General features: G+C 45.4%; 1 protein-coding gene across 2 annotated transcripts in view; it reads left to right on the forward strand.

Annotated features, from left to right (window-relative positions):
* CREB3L2 (cAMP responsive element binding protein 3 like 2) overlaps positions 1-16,228 on the forward strand; it is a 108,317-nt gene that overhangs the window by 22,213 nt on the left and 69,876 nt on the right. Inside the window, exon 1 of one of the 2 annotated variants that reach the window (XM_079150122.1) lies at positions 8,166-9,304. The exons of the other annotated variant lie outside the window; for it this stretch is intronic. Coding sequence (XP_079006248.1) covers positions 9,293-9,304 — 12 coding nt within the window. The 5' untranslated portion in view covers positions 8,166-9,292. Of the gene's footprint in view, positions 1-8,165; positions 9,305-16,228 lie in introns of those variants that run through there. 2 annotated transcript variants of the gene reach the window in all.

Below are 16,228 nucleotides of genomic sequence, written 5' to 3' on the forward strand. Positions count from 1 at the left end.
AGGTCTCCTTCCAGCTTTCTGGCTCTCCAGACGTGGTTCTGCTTTTACAGAGTACACAAGCAAAGGCCCCTCTGTCCCGCCTGCCAGGCTGGGGAACAAGTGACAAAGGCCCTTTAAGGGAGGGAGAGGGGGCCAGAGTCCTGCAGATGTGAGGTTACAGTGTGTCAGCCCAGCCCAGGAGCTGCAGCCAGCTTGCTGCAGAGGCTAAGTATGGGGCTCATTTGTGGGTTCTGGAAAAGAAATAGCCTGCTGATTATGAGTAATTCTAAGCCCCCTTCCAGGAGCCTCTAGGGAGCTCACAGAGAACTCAGTCTGTTCTGGACTTTTTGGAGCTTAGATATGGATTAAACTCTTGCTGAGTTCTCAACAACTGAGGGCCTTGTGGAGCTTGATCCTTACTTTCTTTTTCAGTGTCTACACCTGTAAAATACTGAAAAATATTAGTCTCTAAGCCTTTTAGCTTTTAGTGTCACTGATCGTTTTAATGCGTTGCAGTTTATAAAGCACGTTTGTGGACATTTTCTCCTTGGATTCATACAACCTTCTAAAAGGTCTGAGTACCTCAGGCTCCGTGCTGAACTGTCTGTCACCCCTCCTCTCTGTAACTTTCCTTGGGCAACTTCTGTCGCTTCAGTCGCCACCTGTATTATGACGGGCACCTAGTTTGTATCTTTAACCTGGATCTCTAAGACCTGATTATCCGGTGCCAGCGGTTTCTCCACGGAGCCATCTCTAAGGCTTCTCAGCCACGTCTGCCTGAGTCTGGATTTGAGTTTCTGGCTCCCAGGCTGTATCCCAGACCTGTTCCATGTTGGTGAGTAGTACAGCTGTCTGTCCACTGGGACAGGCCGTGAACCTAGCACACATCCTTGACACCAGCTTCTCCTTAACATCCCACATCCAGTCTGCTGCTCAGTCCTGGGGATCGTCCTTCCTAAATGCCTCTATTCCATCCATTTCTTTCCATCTTCTTGGTCCTCCTTATTAAAGCCAAGCTGTCCCCATCTTTTACCAGGACTGGAATAGCCTGTAAGCAGCTCTGCTCACATGTATTCTGCCCTCTCTCTCCTTCCTGTTCCTCATATTTAGAAGAAATCTTTGAAAAATGTAGGTCTGATTATGTCATTGTCTTTCCTCAAACCCTTCAATGCCTTATATTGTTATAGTAAAAATGCAGTTCCTAACAAGGACTGCAGCTCCCTCTATGGTTTGATCTCTCTATAGCTCTTCCTGGCAATCTATACTCCAGCCATAAGAGCCCCCTTCCTTGTTAAAAGTTCTTTAAATATATTTCTTCCTGCCACAGGACCTTTGCACACACCATTCCTTTGTCTGGAATTGTCTTCTTTTCCTCTTCCCTTTGCTCAGTTAACTGATAATCCAGCTCAAGTCTTATGTAAACTCTCTGCTCTTAGAGATCAGAGTTCCTTTATTTCAGAGGGGTTATAATATGCTGTATTTCTGGTTCAGTACTTTGATGATCTGACTGACACCATCTCTCACATTAGTTTAGTTCCAACAGAGCAAGGATCCATTTGCTTTTCAAGACTATTGTAGCCCAGTTCTCAGAAATTTTGTTGAATAATTGAAAGGTGGGCAGGACAAATATTTTTATTTGTGTTTTTTTTTTTTCCACAAGATTTTTTTTTAAAGCAGATGTCTGACATTGTTTCTTTTATTTCTAATTTTATAATATAGATAGTTCTGCCTCTAACAGGTTCTTTCCATTATTTCTCATTCCCACTCGGTTCCTGCTTCATCTTAGCGCAAGTCAGTGACGGCAATCAATATGCCGGAGCAATCAATATGTCGTGTCAGAACACAAAACGCCAACTCATAAAATGTTTTCAGATTGTTATAGTCTGATGAAAACTTCCATAGTGATCTTTTGGAGAATTTAATTATGAAAATGGATGGAGAAGTCATTAATTATAAGCTCTGTATGGATAATTAAACAACGTGAGCAGGTCTTTAAGAGAAGGGTTTTAAGCTCTAGTCGTACTGGTTTGGCTAAGATCCCTCTTCGCTTTCCTTGGAAGGCTCTGGGGTCTCAGATCCATCATAGTCAGCCTCTGGACATACTTACTTACCTGGTGCAGATGGGTCCTGTACTGCTACTCTCTTGAATTCTAGCCATCTTGGTTATCTTTTGCTGCCTGCACCCTCTGAGGCCCACAGCTGACTAACTTTCTTTAGGCACACTTTCTTCTAGTTCCGGAGGTCTGTGGTCTTCCACTGTGTTCAGAGTAGGTCCAGAGAGTCATTCTCTAGGAAACTCTGCACACCTTGCTCCAGACCTGAACCTGTTTCTTGAAAGTTCATCAGCTCTCTGTGAGCATCTGGATTTCCCTTAGGATCCAAGTTTTCTATACGAGGCAAATGAGTTGGAATAGGATCTCCAGGACTATTAGCTGGGGATTTCAAATCCTTTTAGTTTTTCATATTAACCTAGTTCTTTAATTTTCTGGTGTGAATTTTGTAGAAAGAGAAAGTTCTTTGTCATGTATAAATATTTTCAAAGAGTCCCGGAAGCTTTCTCTCCATTTTGTGATTTCCCTCAGATAGGAGGAGTCCATTACCAGGGTGTCTATCTGGGTACCTACTGGAAGGAACCCCACTGTTGATCCATAATGTATTTACTTATGAGTTTTACACACTCCTTGGTGGTTACTTCCCTTAGACATGTATAGAATTCATATAAAAAATTATTTTCTTTTTATAAAAATTCTACTACTTTTCTAGGTTCGTTTCCTTTTTTTTAATCAAGAAATAATAGTGTTATTTTTGCTCATCACAAAGAGTATTACCTCATTACAAAACTGAAAAGAAAATACATCTCTCAAAAACTCATTATCTGCTTCTCTGAGCAGCTATTAATTTCTGTTGCATTAGTAGGCAGACATTTTTCCACGAGTCTTCCTTGGACATAGCTGTGATTTATAATCTTCATGTAACTATTATGTCATACTCCTATATATTCAGCCATAGACCTTCTTCTTATTTCAGTACCAATCCCTCACTTTTTCACAGCTGTGTATCAGGGATTGTGAATACATTTCATAGTTTCTTAACTTAGTCAATTATTATAATTTTAGGTTTTCCAAAATTTAGGTTTTCCATTTTTTCTCCTCTTTCAAATAGGTTGTCTTACTTTGTATTTAGTAATTCAATTAATAATTTTGTTATTATTGCGATAATAATAAGGTGAAGAGAGTCAGATTATCCGTCAGGAACGTTCGGTGGCTGTGTGTGACCACCCAGGGAGGTCCAGGATGAAGGTGAGAACGTGTGCGCAGCATGGAAAGCCATCGGGGGTCAGGGCGGGGAGGACTTGACCCTGTGGGCATTGACCTATCACAGCGCGGGCACACAGCAAGTCCTGCGGTGCCCGCAGCTCCCCTTACGTCCTACATAGCCACTTAACCTGCCTTCCACAATTTTGGGGGAGGGGGTCACTCCAAATCTGAGTGGGCAGCTTTAAGCTCTCTACAGGTTTTATTATTTTTCATTATTTTCTGTTGAAGTCGAGTCTAGCCCTCAGAGCTCGCACTGGCTTAACCTAGGGCTGGGCGCCCCTGAGGTTGGGAGCCTGCCGTCCTGCAGGCTTGGAGCAAGTGCGGGCATCCTCCGCTCTCCCACGGAGGCCCAGGGGCAAGGCTGCCTGCGATAGGCCGGCTGGGCGGCGGAGGAGGAGCTGCGGGAGAAAGCTGTTCTTAGAACAAGGCACATGCTGTTGGCTGCAGACATTCTTTCTTTCTGGAGGACACAGAAGTGGTGTTTAACGGCTGCTGGCCCCTGGCCCACCCTCCAGCCCTGTGGAATGTGCTCGTCTGGGCTGCTCCCCAGGCCTCCAGACGCTGGCTGCCGGGAGGGCCTCTGCCCTCCCCACACCCTTGGCCGAGTGTCTCCTGCCTAGAGAAGGAATCTGTTTTGAAGACTCTGGGTTTCCTACCTGGGCCCTGCCCCTCATTGCACAACTGTCCTCGTAGAGAGGGAAGCTCATTTTTCTTTCTTAGAGTTGCCTTTTCTTCATTGAAAGTGCCTCACCCTGAATGTCAAGTTAAGAAACAGTTTATAAGAAACTGCTCTCCCCTTAACAGACAAGATGTATGGGTCAACTCCAATTTCTGTGGTTTTAGGCACGTATTCTCTATGAAATTGCTTCTCTATTTTTTATTTAGGAGATGATAAAAAGAATTTTCTAAAACAAAAGTCAATTTCTTTAGAATTATATTTGGGCAATTTAAGTGGGGATCCTATTATATATTCTGTTCTTGTTCAGTAAATAGTAACTTTTGTGAATTAATTTATACACCATCAACCCTTCGAGTTAAGTACCATTTTTGGCCCCATTTTATAGATGAGGGGACTGAGACTTGAAGCAGGTAAGTAGCTTGTCCCTTGGGTGGTATCCTAATGTACCCATAACAGTGCCTTCAAGGTCAGGAGGAGGATATGATTGGGCAAACGAAAATATCTTGAGCTTTGTGGAAGTACTGGCTTCTTTGGCGCTAATGTGTAATTTTTTTCTTTTAGCTTTTTATTTTGAAAAATTTCAAATCTGAGAAAAGTCATAAAAACAGTGCATTGAAGACATACATCCTTTAAATCCACTCGCTGCTATCTTTTGTTATATGCGCTTGTCTTTCTGTCTTTCTGGAGGCAGGTAGGGTTCTTATTTTCTTGACCCTTTGAAAGCTGACACATCCTGACAGTCCATGTCTAAATACTTCAGCAGGAATCTCTGAAGTACAAAGAAATCTTCCCAAGTAACCTCATGAAAGTTATAATGCTTACAAAATTTATACTGATATACTATTATCTAATATATCTGTGTTCAGATTTCTCTAGTTGTCCCCAAAATGTCCTTTATAGCTACCACTTTTTTTGATCACATATCCAAAGATCAAACATTGCTTTCATGCTGTGCTATCTAGATATCATTCCCTTTCTTTTCAGACCAGGACCAGTTTGCTTTGGCTTATCTTAGACGACGGATCTTGTCCCTCCCTACCGAGCATTCCCGCCATGTCCTTACTTGACACCTGTTGTTTTACTGGCTACCGCGTCTTCTTTTCTTCTCTCTCTTCTACTTTACTTTTTTTCTTGACCATTTTTTTTTTCTTTTCTCCCCTTTCTTACTCCTTTTCTCTGATCCATCATAACTTGTTGCCATTGCTTGATAGTACAAATCAGAAACAGGTGGAGAAGCAAGTGGGACTCACCAGCCTGGATTCGTACGCAGGTTGGGACAGAAACCTGGGGTAGGGGGCATGGGGGACTGATCTAGTTGTTGGAGGAGACTCAGGAGCTTGGCCCAACACCAGACTGAGAGGATGTGAGAAGAGCCAATTCCATTCCTGGGAAATGTTAGCAGAGTGGGATGGGAAGGGACATGGGATGCAGCAGTATGGAGGAGAAATAAAGACTGTGGGCTCTCAGGTCAGACAGTTCAGGTGGGTGGTTTACCAACTGGCTGTGCTGTGTGATCCTGGGAAAGTGACTGGGCTCTCTAACTGTGTGTTCTCTACCCACAGATGAAAGAGTATTATCAACTGTGCAGCCTTGAGTTGAGGATTAGGCAGAATGCATATTAAAACAAAGATGCTGACATTTAACTGGCACTTACCCAGTGTCCCATCGAATGGGTGGACTATCACAGGTAGGGGCGTCCCAGGTAGGTGAAGGTTGGAAGTTCATGCAGGCAACCCACTGGATGCTGATTTGGGGGTTGGAGCTCAGGGTAGACTCTTGTAAGGCAGTTTCAGCAGGAGAGGCTGAGGCATAACTTTTCGAAGACGTAGGGTTCGGCACCTGGAACAGAACCCAAGAGCCAGAACCATCTATCCCTTCAGGTTCAAGTGAACAGCATGGGTGGCTTGCTGCTGAGCTACCAGGGGCATGTCTTGTTTTGAGTTCACATTAGGGAGGACCCAGGGTGAGGGAGCAGTTGTCAGGGGAAAGCTGGGGCTCAAAATAAGCCTGGCATTCATTCCCATCTTAGGACTGTGGTGTGATGACCGCGATGATACACCAGAGGTGCTTTTCCTGCCTGGAGTTAGGGTAGTGGTCACTAGGTAGATGATGATACCTTGACCGTGAACTCAGAGCACAGGCTGCAGCGCTGATCTCACTCACCCACTTCTGTCTCCGTGTGCTCAGGCTGCTGTAAACCGGGTGGCTGGAACAGCAGCTGGAGGCTGAAGGTCTGAGGCCCAGATGCCAGCTTGGCAGGGTTCTGGCCACTCAAAGATACGCTGGTGATTGGGCCTCAGTATATGACACAGACACTCAGTCCATAGCCTCCTCCTTCTGGACCCCATCCTCAGAAGCTGGAATCCATGTGACGCAAATGTTACCCTGCTTACACATGTTGGGTGGAGGCAGAGACTGATTCGGAGCCCCCGTCCTGGCAGCTTGTCGATAAGACTTAGCAGGGGACTCTCATGAGCTCCCAACTCCCCTATGACATACACCTTTCCTCTCTGTCCAACTGTTGTTGTGATTTTGTGGTGCTGGGGATTGCCAGGTGTTCCATTACTGAGCTACACCCCCAACCATTTTTATTTTTTATTTTGAGACAGGGTCTCACTAAGTTGCCCAGTTTGGCCTTGTCTTGGGATCCTCTTCCATCAACCTCCCAAACTGCTGGGATTACAGGCATGTCCACTGTGCTCAACTTAGTTTCTCTTATCATTTCCTTATTATTTGTTAATTTTTATTCTAGAGGCATGAAACGGAGGCAAAATATGTTATTGTTTATTGTCTGCAAATTAAACTTTCTATAATCCAAAGTGAGGCCGCCGCCTCCTTCTCTCCAAAAGATTCCAAGGTGCCCTCTTCTTCCGACCCCTGACTGCAGTCAACATATGCTTCTTAAATATCCACATTCAACATCAAGGGTGGAGTCCCGCCCTTACCCTGAGCACTAGTGTGCCTGGTGTGTTTCCAGTTTTTTTTGGTGACTGAAATTTGCTTTTGCTTTTACCTGCTTTCTGAAAGAGCATCATGTTACCATCCACCTTATGAGGGCAAAGTTTTTAAGGTATTTAAGCAAGCTGTATAATCAGATTATACAGTAATATGCACTAGGATATAAGAAGATGCAACCAGCCTTACTTTCTCACTTTCTAGAAGAACTTCATGGCTATTCACATTTGTACTTCCTTTTCCTGATCTCTATCTTGGGCTCCTCTCTCTTGGTAACCCCCTAAACCTGCTCCCCTGAGTCCCCCAATCCTGTCAATGAACATCACCCTTCTTCCTTGGCGACCAGTGGGTCTTCACAGGTGCTTCATGAACCAGCAGCGGGGTCTGAGGACTTGTTAGGAAGACCTTTTCCTGGGCCTTGAGACCGACCACTGAATTAGGAACTCTAGGAGAGAGATACAGCTTCCGTGGTTTAGTGAACTCTCCCAGTGATTCTGACCCACCCGAAGTTTAAGAATTTCTGCATCAGATTAGGAGGCCACATTCCATGCATTTATCTCCCTATTGCCCATTTTGTCATAAATAACAGAATTTTTATTTTGCTCCTCCCTTAGATATAGAATGAAACCATTTTAAGTGGAGTGATATTTTTAAGTGGAAATCACCCTGGTCAATTCACTTAACAATAGATTAGAGCTTAGGATGTGTGTCAAAGCTTTGTGGATAGTTGAAATATTCAGCTGGGAATCCAGGGCTTCCTTGTCCTAGTCACGTCACTTCTGTAAGTCAGCTTAATCACTACTTTTTGCAGGTAAGGTGACATAAGGAAGTACAGGAGAACCAATAGCATTGTACTAATCACCTGTGGGTTCTCTTAACATTTTAATATTAGTATTCTAATATTATAGATATAGGTTCCAAAGCCTCTAAATCAAGGAGTTTTTTGCCATTGACTTGGTTTAATCATTGAAGGGTAAAAGAATCAAACGCCTAAATTAGCAAAATTCCATATATTTCATTTTTTGATTTTGCCCCGCTCTTGCTACGTATCCTATGTGTTTGAAAGACAGAGGGCCGACTGGATTTCTGTTTTTTGGAAAATGTCAGTTAGCCGCAGGAGCTGCGACCAGAGTCCTGGGGCCCATTCACAGTCCTGTCCCTGGATCTCACTTTGGTGGAGTGCATTTCCAGGCACTTGCCTCCTCCGTCTCATTTTCTGACTGGATCATCTCTGTATAAAGCTAGATTATTGTAGTCACTGCTGTAATCTGGAAAAAAAGTAGAATTCTACGAATTTGGAAGCAGGCAGTGTGTCCAGATGATTCAGTATCTGACTTCCTTGCATATGGCACCTGCTTCTCTCCCCTGGCTCAAGCACACCTCCTCGTGGGGGTGCAGGTGGTGCAAAGACAGCTTGCTTTTACCTGAATGCCCTGGCTTTTCTGGATGGCTTAGAACTCTTGCATTCGGTGAGCTGGTGGCCTCAGGTGCTTCAGTGTCTGTGATGAGCGTGCAGAAGGATAGACAGTCCCCTGTTGAAGCAGGTGATTGGGTAGCGAGGGTGTTCTGGGAGCCGGAGGTTGCTGGTAGAGTAAGTGAGTGTTTCCTTAATATGGAAATTTTTGGAATAGGAGGTTCTGTTTAGATCTTCTATGGATTTATTTCTGCTGAAAATAGATTACCCTGCATTTTTGCTTTGATGTAGTCATTACTTGGTGATTCTTATTTTTTCTTTCTTTCTTGAACAGATTGGCCAAATGTTGTCCTAAACAGTGAACGGAAAGTTAAGTTTTGTTTTGTTTTGTTTTGTTTTGTTTTTTGTTTTCTGTTTTTTTAAAAAACACTGAAACAAAGGGTTAATGACCATTTCTGTTTTAAGTTTATAAAAACAAATCAAGTAATGCCTGGACATAATTACCCCTGTACCAGCAATAAAAGGAGAAGGATTTCAATAGGCTGGGGAAGAAATTGGACAAACTCCATAGTATAAACATGTTTCATGAAGGATGAAGTTAGAAGAAAATTTAAATTCGGTCTGTTAAAAAAACCACATGAACAATAAAACCAAGACGGCAGGTTGTTGGTGGTAATGACACTAGGAATTAAGTGGCGGGATTTCTGATAAGATCAGGATTCAAAATAGTGTATCCAGAGGGCAGGAGGATTGATGTCCATCTTTGGGCAAGCAGGAAAGTAGCATGCATTGTTGGAAACAGTCTTTCCCCGGGTGGTAGTTTGGGCTCAGAAGGGAAATGAGGCTGTGAGCTGGTGTGAGTGGGACAGAGCGGAAGGACACATCTTCGTGTAGAGCAGAGGACGCAATGCCGAAAGGCACCGCCACAGGCCAGAGGCCGTGTTCAGAATGGCCTTACTGGTAGGAAGCCCCGTGTGCTGGGCAGAGTGGGGAGGCACCTGTGTGTGTGAGTGATGGGGCGCGAGGGCGGAGGAGGTAGGAATTCGCTCTTGGGTAAATATTTACGCAGTACCTGCTTTGTGCCAGATTCTCCATGCTGAGTGCTGGGGTTAAGGCCGTGAATCAATCAGACAAAGCCTCCACCCCACGGAGCCGGCGTGGAGTGGGGGAACCCAGGAAACAGACCCAAAAGTCTATAATTACCTAGGAGGTGTTCACAGCATGGAAGACAGTGAATCAGGACGGGCGGGAGCAGGCTGGCATCTTGGGGTGGTGCAGCACATAGGTGGAGGATGTGCCAAGGCCTCTGGCACTGAGGCTGGGGAAGATGCAGTCACACTGGAGGCTGGCAGAGTGTTCCCGAGGGAGGGCGTGTGCCAAGGTGTGTTGAGGCAGGGTGGCGGGGTGGGGCAGGGGCCGGGGCTGGGAGAAGACCCAGGGGCCAACAGCAGAGGCACGTGGGCCAGCAACCAACTGTTCATCCCACAGCAAGTCCAGATCTGAAGTCAAGGGGCACAAGATCTGAGAAGAAGCATTCGGAGTCCTTTTGCGTGACTCTTTAAATATATAAAGGAAATAGTCCCCAGGTCAGAGCCACATGACCTTCCAGCAAGTACTGAGACAGCTTGATCTCTAGGGGACGCAGCTGTATGATTCAAGCTGCTCAGTACTGTTCTAAGTGACTTAGTGAGTTTAGCCTTCCTGGTTTTTGGTTTTATTTTAAGAGAGAGTCTTGCTAGGTTGCTGAGTCTGGCCTGGAATTCACCATCCTCCTGCCTTGGCCTCCAGAGTTGAGGGATTATAGGTGTGAGCCTCCCCGTTTCTGTTCCTGGTTTTTTTGTTTTAAAACCTCAGGGCCCCTCTTCAGGTGGACGTTCGCTGATTCTCTGATTCTGGGCTTGACTTCGGGTGGGGTGGAGAATGGGCACGCAGGGGAACGGGGTGCCAGAGTTCACGGGTCTTCAGGTTTATAGAGTCACAGGGGAGCAGTGGGTCCTAGGAGGAGGGGAGCCCCGTGGTTCAGAAAAGGTAAAAGTCAGCCACAGGGACACTGAGCCGTGGGCTGTGAGGAGGGCTGGCTCACAAGATCAGGAGAGAGACACCTGCCAGTGAGCAGGAAGCAACAGAGGATGAGCCTGAGAAGTTCCAAGGACAGAGCATAGACAGGAGTGGCCCCGGTGTGGACCAGAGGCTGAGGTGTGGCCCTCGGGGAGAGAAGAAAGAGCTTCACGGGCTGGGGGTGTCGCACAGCCTAGCCTGTGCAGGGCCCTGGGCACCACCCCCAGCGCCCCCCAAAACACAAACAGAAAATCCCCAAAAGATTCAAAGTAGACACAGGGGAGTCCTCTAGTCTTCGCTACTGGGCAGCTGAGGCCAGAGGTGTCTCTTGAGACCAGGTATTCCAGGCCAGGCTGGGCAGTATAGCAAGACTTCGTCTCCAAACTAAAAACCCAGAAACCAAAAATGAGGCTTCGTTTCTCCAGGGACAACAGGCTCCTGAGAGGAAGGGAGAGACCCCCTAGGGTGGAGGTGGACAGGGAAGGGCAGCAATGCCTTGGGAACCAGACATGCAGCAAGAACCCAGGCCTTGAGACTGGAACATTCCGAGTGTGTCCTGTGAAGGTGGGAAAAAGGCCTCCCACAGGAGGCAGGTGGGGAAAGGCTGAGGTCCTTCCAGGTCCCCGGGGGTGCACAGAGGGACTGACTCAGCCTGGGCTTTGGCGGGCGTGGGTCCCCACCGTGTTTCTTCCCTGTTCTAATTCAAAGTACTTACGTACTTTCCCCCAAACTGTTGCATAATTATGTGCTGGCGTGATCTCAAGGAACTGAACTAATTTAATTTAAATGAAGAAGATGAGGGCCAAATGGAAACATTTAAAATTCTCATCTATCTTCTCCAATTTATAATTTAGAGGAAGGAAATGAATTTAATGCAGAATACAAACATTTAATTAACAATATGTTTCTTACCAAACAATAGATTCATTTTTGAAGCCCGTCCTTTTTGAGTAAAAGGAGCAATCTCCTTTTAAGTTTAAAAAATTGAGAAGTACTTAAAAAGATTATATTTATCTGTTAATTTAAATAAAATAAGCCAGATGCTTTCCTAGCACTTGGTTGAATTGTGATGAAATATGCACACTTAGCCTGAATTCAGCTGCTTCCTCTCTCACAGGTGTGAACTTTAGGTCCAGAGGTAATTGATCCAGTGATGTCTCTTATTGACTACTTCCAGGCAATATATCTCGAATCCTGACTGATTCCTGCTTCTCTTTGTCTCTGTTGCTAAGTCTTGGAAAGGCTATAGCCAGAGTCAATAAAATTCCAACACTTGGCAGAATCTCAGTTTGCAGTTTTTTCCTTCTTTTTTATTCTCTTCCCACCCACGTGTGTGTGTGTGTACACACGTATATGTGTGTCCATTTTTACATTTATTTGTGGTCACTGTATTTTCAGCCTGCGTTCTCATGAAAAGTCTGTTATGAGCTCAGCACTTATTGTTCCTTAGAGGTGGTGTTACATAATGGAAAATTCATGAACTGTGTACGCAGACAGATGGTAGTTTAAATTCTGGCTCCAGCACATTCAAACCACATGACCTTGGCAAGATGCTTAACCTCGGTGATTCTCAGTTTATTGCCCTATAAAATGGGTCCAATCATATTTATCTAATGGGGGAGTTGTGAGAATTCACAATGTAATTTGAACTGCATGTTTTACTAGATGTTAAAAGCATCTAGTAAAATGTTCCCACAAGTGGAAGTTACTGTGGATACTGTTGTTTTTGTTAGAGAATTGCAATGGGAACAGGAAGTAATGAGAACTGTAAATCTAGGGAAGGGGAACATGGGAGAGAAGGCCTCTAAGAAATAAAGGGAGGAGAGTGAAATGATAAGTTATCCAGGCGAGTATTTAATCACTCGGTTTTCTATTTTACTAGTAAACTGGTAGTACAAGCACTTTAAATTTTATGACACTTTCCTCACTGGATGGCAGAGGATGAAGTTTACCTTGGATCGTTTCATTAGTCTCTATCACTTTGATTTTCATCCTCATTTCCTTCACCCTGGTTTGTGGAATATTTGAAAGCATTGATCCAGTTTCTTGTCTTCAAAGAGTTGAATGCCACATGTATATCTCTTTTCTTCTGGAAAAATTTTTGAGGGTGACATGTGACTTTTTTGCTGTGTAACACATCATGATAGAGCTTAGTGATTTAAAATGACAGCAGTGAATTCAGCCCACAATCCTGATTTGGAATGGGCTCATGTGGACAGCATCCACTGGTCTCACTTAGGCTTACATATGCCTCTGTGGTCAGCTGCTAGGGAGCAGTCTGCTCAGCTTCCGAGGGGTGGCTGGTGATCAGCTGGGGTGACAGAGGAAGGAAGGTAGGGAGGTCACTCCTTGGGTTCTCACCATCCAAAAGATTAGCCCTGGCCAGTTCAGATGGCAGCTCAGGCTTCTGAGAGAAGGGCTGGAAATGCTAAGACTTCCTGCGGTCCAGTTTCAGAACTGGGATGGTGTCACTTCTACTGTTCTTTTGACCAGAGCAACTCAAGGCTGTCCCAGAGTCAAAGAGCAGAGTGACCTCTCAATGGGAGGAACTGCAAAGCATTAAGGACGGTTTTGCAACCCTTCCCATGTGGGGATTCTACAGCCTGCAATGATAAGTCACTTCTGGCCCTTTGGTGTCCAGAATTTTCTTTTTCTCCTGAAGCCAACAGTAGTCTTTTCCGCTTTAATTTTTTTTTCAAGACTTGGTGTTATGAAATGACCCCCAAAGGACCACATGCCAAGAGATGTAGTCACCAGCCTGTGGAGCTGCTGGGAAGTGGCAGGACCTTTAGAAGGTGGGGGCTAGTGGAAGGAGTTAGGTCACTGGGGATATGCCCTTGCTGGCTCTGTTGGGACCTTGGGCCCTTCGTTTCCTTCCTTTTGCTTCCTAGGCTGCTGTAAGGTGAGCGTTTTCCTCTGCCAAGTGCTTCTGCTGTGATGTCCTGTCTTGCCAAAGGCCCCAAAGCAACAGGGCCAAGTAGCCATGGACTGACACCTCTGAAACCATAAGCCGAATTAAATCTTCTTTTCACAGCAAGGGAAGACTGACTAATGTACTTGGCATTCTGAAGACCAAAAAAGATGTGTAGGTTCTCGCAGCCCTTCTGTTGCAGCCAGATCTCAAGTTTGTAACGTGCTGATGCTGGAGAATGGCCCCTGAGCCCACTGGCCTCCCTTGGGTTCCATCCCTTACAAATTCACTCACCCTTCTCTGGGCAGCGGCCAGGCAGTGTGGGCAAGTGTCAGCGTGGTGACCCCACTGAAGGCCGCTCAAGTGGCTCTGACCCAGGGGCAGCTTATTCATTGCCTCTGATTCGGAAGGGGTGACATGAGCAAACGGGCTCCTCCCTCCCTCACTTGGGCTCTTGGGACATTTAACCCTTGCCTTGCAGCAAATTCTGAGTCCCTCAAATATTGCTATTTTAAACTCATTTATCCATCAGATGATCTCAAGCTACTGGGCATTTGAAAGTAGCTACGGGTTTATTTTCTGATCATTTTGAGGGAATAGAAATTCCATCATTTCCCCCAGACACTGGATTTAGGATCTCAGTGATTTGTCTTTCTCAAACTTAACAGGGTTTATTTTTAGCATGAATTTTATCTCAGAGTACTAACTTGTATTAGACCATTAAGTCTGTTACTCATAGCCTTGGTCTTCTATACCTCTCGTAACACAAAACTTTCTGATTATCTTCTGACCGGTAAGCTTTACTCTGTTCCCATTGAGGCACGACCCCAGGTTAGTGCAAGAACAAAGGAGGGAGAGGAGATCATGGAGTTGGGTATAGTGATGACCTAGATTTAGGAGAGACCTCTGACATGGCTGATTCAGTTTAGGACTTTTCAGGACTTCAGTGGGTCAGCTATGCCAGACATGATGTTCCCACCTTTTGGGAGGGGGTTCTGTTGTGTGGGCCCCATTCCCTTAGGCCCAAACAGTCTTCTACCCTGTGTTGCAACAAGTAGGAGGAACTCATCTGAGGTGTTCTTGCTCATTGATCAGTTAATGTCTTGGTAGAAGAATGAGATCAATGACTCTGCATTTACCGCATGTCAAATACCCAGTCATCTTTCTTACAGGTGTGTCCTTTGAAAACTACTTGTAAAGCACATAAATCAAATGGAGGGAGTGGGAATAATTTGGGTAATCAAAATAGTCTTCATGTTCTTAAGATGAAGAAATGTCATCCATCTTCTCTTAAGCTTAAGAGTTCTTTACTAGTTGAGGGACTGGTCTGGTTGTTTGGGTTACAGTTCTATATATTTTTTGGTGGTAAGGTGTCAGGGCCAAATGGAGACAGGTGACAGGCGTGACAGGTGACCCCAAGGTGGCATAACTCAACAGCTCTGTGGACAATCAGGATGCAGCATTAATGTTCTCCTGAAGGGCAGGGAGAGCATTAGAGTCCTGTCACTTGTCAACTTATTTATTTGGTTTCTGCCCTAAGTACTGGGTTAGATCTCCTGTGGGCCACATCTTTAGAAAGGGGGAAATAGGTAAAAATGTACAAAGTAAGGGACAGCTGTAGTAAGAGAACTGAAGGGAAGAGACTGTAGGTGGACTCTGGGTGCATGGTGACGTGATTTCCTGAGTGAGTGGAAAGGGAGTGGGGCTGAAGTAGGAGTGGGGGAGTTCGTTCCAGGCTGTGGGAATCTTGTGTCCACGGCCGGGGGATGTGGTTAGCACAGTCTCTTCCGGGAGCGCCCTACCTTTACATCTGGCTGGACCAGAGTAGGTGGCGGGGCAGGAAGAAACGCACAGGAAGCATTTGGGGGACTACGATGTACATCAGGACGGAAGGCGGGGAAGAGCCACGCACTGCTTCTAGAACAGCCTGTGTTTGACAAAGTGAAATGCAGCCCTTCCACACTGGCTTCCCTGAAGGTGGCACATCTTTTTTTCTAGAAAAAGTGGACCAATTCATCTAGCCCCGTGGGAAGCGTCCCACCCGTCTGAACAGTCCAACCTCAGGCGTGAGGCATTCTGCTGTATGTTAGTGGTCGCAGATCTTTGCCCAACTCAAAGGATTCAGGACCTGGGTCATGAATGGAAACAAAACTTATTTTGTGCCATTTGAATGTGGCATAGCTGGGCCATGGTTTCTGTGTATGGATTGCCAGGGCCAGAAGCTTGGAGAACAGAGACGGGGAGGGGAGAGGGGAAGGCAGAAAGTGGCTGAGGTGGAGAGGAGAACTTTGTGAAAGAGAGTCAGGTTCTGATTTAGAGGACATCTTCTTTGAAGCTAGTTCCAGTACAGGAGGCCTGCAGCGGGGAGGGGTCTCAGCAGGACACAGCTAACACCAGAAGTGGTGGAATGACGATCATTTGAATGAAAACAAGCATTCGTTTGTATTGAAATTGTACTCCTGAAGACAGCCTAGAGAGTGGGAGAAAAGCTTTGCCACACACACTTCAGCTAGAGCACGAATCTCCAGAATCTCTATAAAGAACTCAAAAAACTCTACACCAAGAATATGAATAACCCAATGAATAAAGGGCCTAAGGAAAGGAACAGACACTTCATAGAAGAAGATCTACAAGCAATCAACAGACATATGAAAAAATGTTCAACATCTCTAGTAATAAGAGAAATGCAAATCAAAACTACCCTAAGATTCCATCTCACCCCAATTAGAATGGCGATTATCAAGAATACAAGCAACAATAGGTGTTGGCAAGGATATGGGGGAAAAGGCACACTCATACATCGCTGGTGGGGTTACAAATTGGTGCAGCTACTCTGGAAAGCGATGTGGAGATTTCTTAGAAAACTTGGAATGGAACCACCATTTGACCCAGCTATCCCACTCCTGAGCCTATGC

The sequence above is a fragment of the Sciurus vulgaris genome (genome assembly GCF_902686455.1).
Source record: "Sciurus vulgaris genome assembly, chromosome: 8".
Classification (NCBI taxonomy): Eukaryota; Metazoa; Chordata; class Mammalia; order Rodentia; family Sciuridae; genus Sciurus; species Sciurus vulgaris.